Source organism: Triticum urartu, chromosome 7A (genome assembly GCF_056163025.1).
Source record: "Triticum urartu cultivar PI428250 chromosome 7A, HENAU_Tu73, whole genome shotgun sequence".
Classification (NCBI taxonomy): domain Eukaryota; kingdom Viridiplantae; phylum Streptophyta; class Magnoliopsida; order Poales; family Poaceae; genus Triticum; species Triticum urartu.
The window spans coordinates 62362532-62366132 of record NC_141879.1 but is presented as its reverse complement, the minus strand read 5'-3'; the positions used below and the strand labels follow the sequence as shown (position 1 = coordinate 62366132).

Genomic DNA, 3601 nt, shown 5'->3' with positions numbered 1-3601 from the left:
CTTCTCAACATTAATTTCATCACTCACATGCATAACTGAATCATTATTAAGAGATAACATGTATAGTTGGCCTCGTCTAACACCGATGCCTACATTCTTATTACATTTGATCAAAGCAAATTGTTTCTTGCCAAAATGACACTCATACATATCATCATCTAAACGAGAAACTGAAATCAAATTCCTACTTAAGGTAGGCACATAAATAATATTATTCAATCTAAGAGTGTGGCCGGTGTGTAGCTCCAACATGAGAGATCCCACAGCTTCAACATCGGCCTCAACTCCGTTCGCAACCTTAAGCTTTCTTGTTCCTCCTCTTATAGTTTGGATCGTATCGAATCCCTGCATAGAGTTAGCAACGTGAGTGGTTGCCCCTGAATCAATCCACCATGACTTTATAGAAAAATCGATATAAATAGATTCATCTACAAAAGTAATTTCATCAATACCTCTTTTGTTCATGCATTTTAGAAAGCCTGGGCAGTCCCTTTGATAGTGTCCCTCCTCTTTGCAGAAGTTACAAGCATTTTCTCCAGCAGTGGAGCTGCTAGGAGCAGAAGAAGAACTGCCGGCTTCTTTACCCTTGAATGCCTTAGGGTTGAATGGCTTAGTGCCTTCTTTCTTGACTTGCTTTTTCTGAGGCTTGGGAAAACCTTGCCCATCATGCTTTCTCTTGTTAGAGCCAACATGAAAAACATGGTCTTTCTTCTGCCTCATGATCCTCTCTTCCTCCTGGACGATCCTTGCGGCCATCTCAGAGAGTGGCCATTTTTCCTTTAGAGAGTTATAGTTGACCTTAAATTGTTCAAACTCTTCTGGAAGAGACTCAAGAATAATTATGACAAGAAGGGCTTCACTTAAAGAACACTCCAAAGCCTTAAGTTTGGTGTAAGCATTTACCACCCTCAATATGTGTTGCCTAACGTTTCCATCAATAGTGTATTTCTGAGGACGTTTAGCAAAAAGCTCATGAGCATACACTTTATCGGAGCTTTTAAATTGCTCCTCCATTTCAGTGAGGAATTCTTTGGCAGTGTCTTTCTTAGGGAGTGCTTCAGAAATGTCCGGTGATATTGTCGCTTTCATGATGAGAAGCGCAATATGGTTGGACTTGTTCCACTTTTCCATCTTAACATCATAATTCTTCTTGAGTTCTGCATACCCTGTAGCATCTGCAATAGGTGCCACAGGTTTTTCTTCCCTCAAGGCATAGTCAAATTCATTACAACCCAAACATAATTCGACTTGGGACTTCCAACGAGGGAAGTTACTCCCCGTAAGTGGTTTGATCGTGTCGGACCAAAATGGAGCGGAAGCTGAAATCATCATAAAAATTCATAAGTAAACTTGCATGATTATAAATTTACGTTGGTAAATAAACAAACATGCCAAGTATTTAATTTCAACTCCATGTCAAAACACCATTGGGCAGAAAAAACATGGAATTAAAATATCATAGGGGATGACTCATAATAATAAAACAACGTTGGTCCGAATTAAAATTAGAGTCATTTCATTCTCAATTTAAACATCAACATAAAAGAAAATATCATTATTTTTGATGTCTAAAAATTCATCATGCAAAACACATAATAAATACTGAATAAAATATCTCGTTGGTTCAATTTTACCCAGAATAATAATGTGTTCATTTTAGTTTTAGGCATTTTCTATTTTTAACGGTGCAAAAACATAATAACTATTAACTAAAACGCACTGTAAAAACAGAAAATCACGACAGTGATTTTAGCCTGAAAGACCCCACAGCTACACGTAAAATGGCCCAGCCCAGTAGAAGTTTTTTTTGTGTGTTTTCGCTGGACTGACATAACCTGGGCCGCAGCCACAGCCGGAATCGGCCCATTAGCGCCCGCCGGCCCAGCAGGGAGCCGCGCGATGCTTTGAGGCGTCGGATCGAGCCGACGGCTCGGATCGCCCCAAACCCGAGAAAAACCTGCGGCTGGGTCAAACCCTATCCATTTCTAACCCTCCTCCCGATTCCCACTCACTGGCGGGGCGACGATGTTCGACGGCGGCCCGAAAGGCGCGCCGGCCATGGCGGCGCGGCGGCTGCGCTCGCCGAAGCAGCATGCCGTGGACGACGTCCGGCGTGCTCCTTCGTCGAGTATGGCTGCTAGCGTCCGTGTACATGGCGCATCAAGGGAGGAGGGACGCCGGCCACCGCGACATGAGGGGCGACGGCGACGAGCTCGTCCATTCGAGTGGCGGCAATGGCGGCTAGTAAATGTTCCGCACGTCGCTCTGGTGGGAGGCAACGGCGTCGCGGCGTCTCCGCCCTCGCACCACGGTGGACGTAGTGCGGGCCCCGAAGGGAAAGGCTGCTACGCGGCGCATTAGGTGGGCCTATGCCTCATTCTTCTCCAATTCGTGTTCTGTGCTTATTTTGGATTAAAAACAGCCCTAATTGCAAAATGGGTGTTCTTTCGAATTGGGGATAAAAACTAGGGTTCTACCGAATTGGGGAAAAAATCTAGGGTTCTTGAAACATGGGGTTTGCCACTGTTTACGTTCTCTTAACCCCCTGTCTACTAATTATATGATGCATACGGAAACAGGAATGTCACATGGTCAATTTTAATCAACTTAGCATAAAATTGAGCATTAGATCTTAACTTGAATTAATTAAAATTGATGAAACCATGGTGGCAGTACTGATCCGTAGCAAATTGGAATTAAAACATCATCAACAGTGGGCAATTGACATCAATCATTAAAAAAAGTAGCAAGATCATGGGGCTATAACTTTCAATCTTGATCATGAACCCTAAACCTGACATGATCTAAAACTTGATGTTGATCTACAGATCAATAATATAGGGACCTATTGCAATCAAAATTGGTGACTGATACCATTGTTGGATTAATTATGCATATCTAGGATACCATTAGCAGGAACTGATTGCATCTAGATCACCTAAAAGCATGAACAGAGAAGGGTTTTAGGGGATCATTACATGTCACGGCAGTGGACATGATCGCCTGCTCGATGCAGGCGTGATGCAGGGGTGATGTAGTCGAGGTAGCAGTCCTCCTCAATGTCCTGATGCCCTCAGGATGCCACGGGCACTGCCCGGGAACAGCAGCGGCGGCTGGAGTAGGTCTTCCCGTCGCTGCAGCGCTCCCCCCGATCGGATGGGGTGAGAGAATATCGGGATGGGAGTGAAACCGTACGAAAATTGTGATTGCGCAGGCTGCCAACCCTCACCCGTACCCCCTTTTATGTAGCGCTGGCGACAGGGGACCTAAACCATGAGTTGGTTTGGGTGCCCCCGATCAGGGTGCCTTAGTTGGGATAAAAAGCCCACGTACGTTGGTGCGTGGGGTCTTTTCTTTAACGTTATCTTTCCCCTGTTTTCTGTTAGACTAATAGATCTAATTGGCCTGTTAAGCCGTCAGATCAAAACCAACAGAGATGACTGAATATGGATTCACATGGGTTCTGTTTTCTGTGAAGAATTCGCAGGATGGACAATATACCAGGCGTCGTGACACCACCAGTTCGCTGCATTTTCTTCACACGGCCTAGTCGACTTGAAACTGCTGTTGGTACACCTCTCTCACCACATCAACCATCGTG

General features: G+C 44.7%; 1 protein-coding gene across 1 annotated transcript; it reads right to left on the bottom strand.

The window, feature by feature from the left end:
• Nucleotides 1-298: 298 nt before the first annotated feature.
• Nucleotides 299-2997, bottom strand: LOC147957800 (uncharacterized). Its single transcript, XM_087537070.1, has 3 exons — nt 2979-2997; nt 453-1319; nt 299-345 (listed from the first exon to the last, which is right to left on the bottom strand). Exons 1-3 carry the CDS (start codon nt 2995-2997, stop codon nt 299-301), a joined length of 933 nt encoding a protein of 310 aa, XP_087393196.1.
• Between the last annotated feature and the right edge of the window lie 604 nt (nt 2998-3601).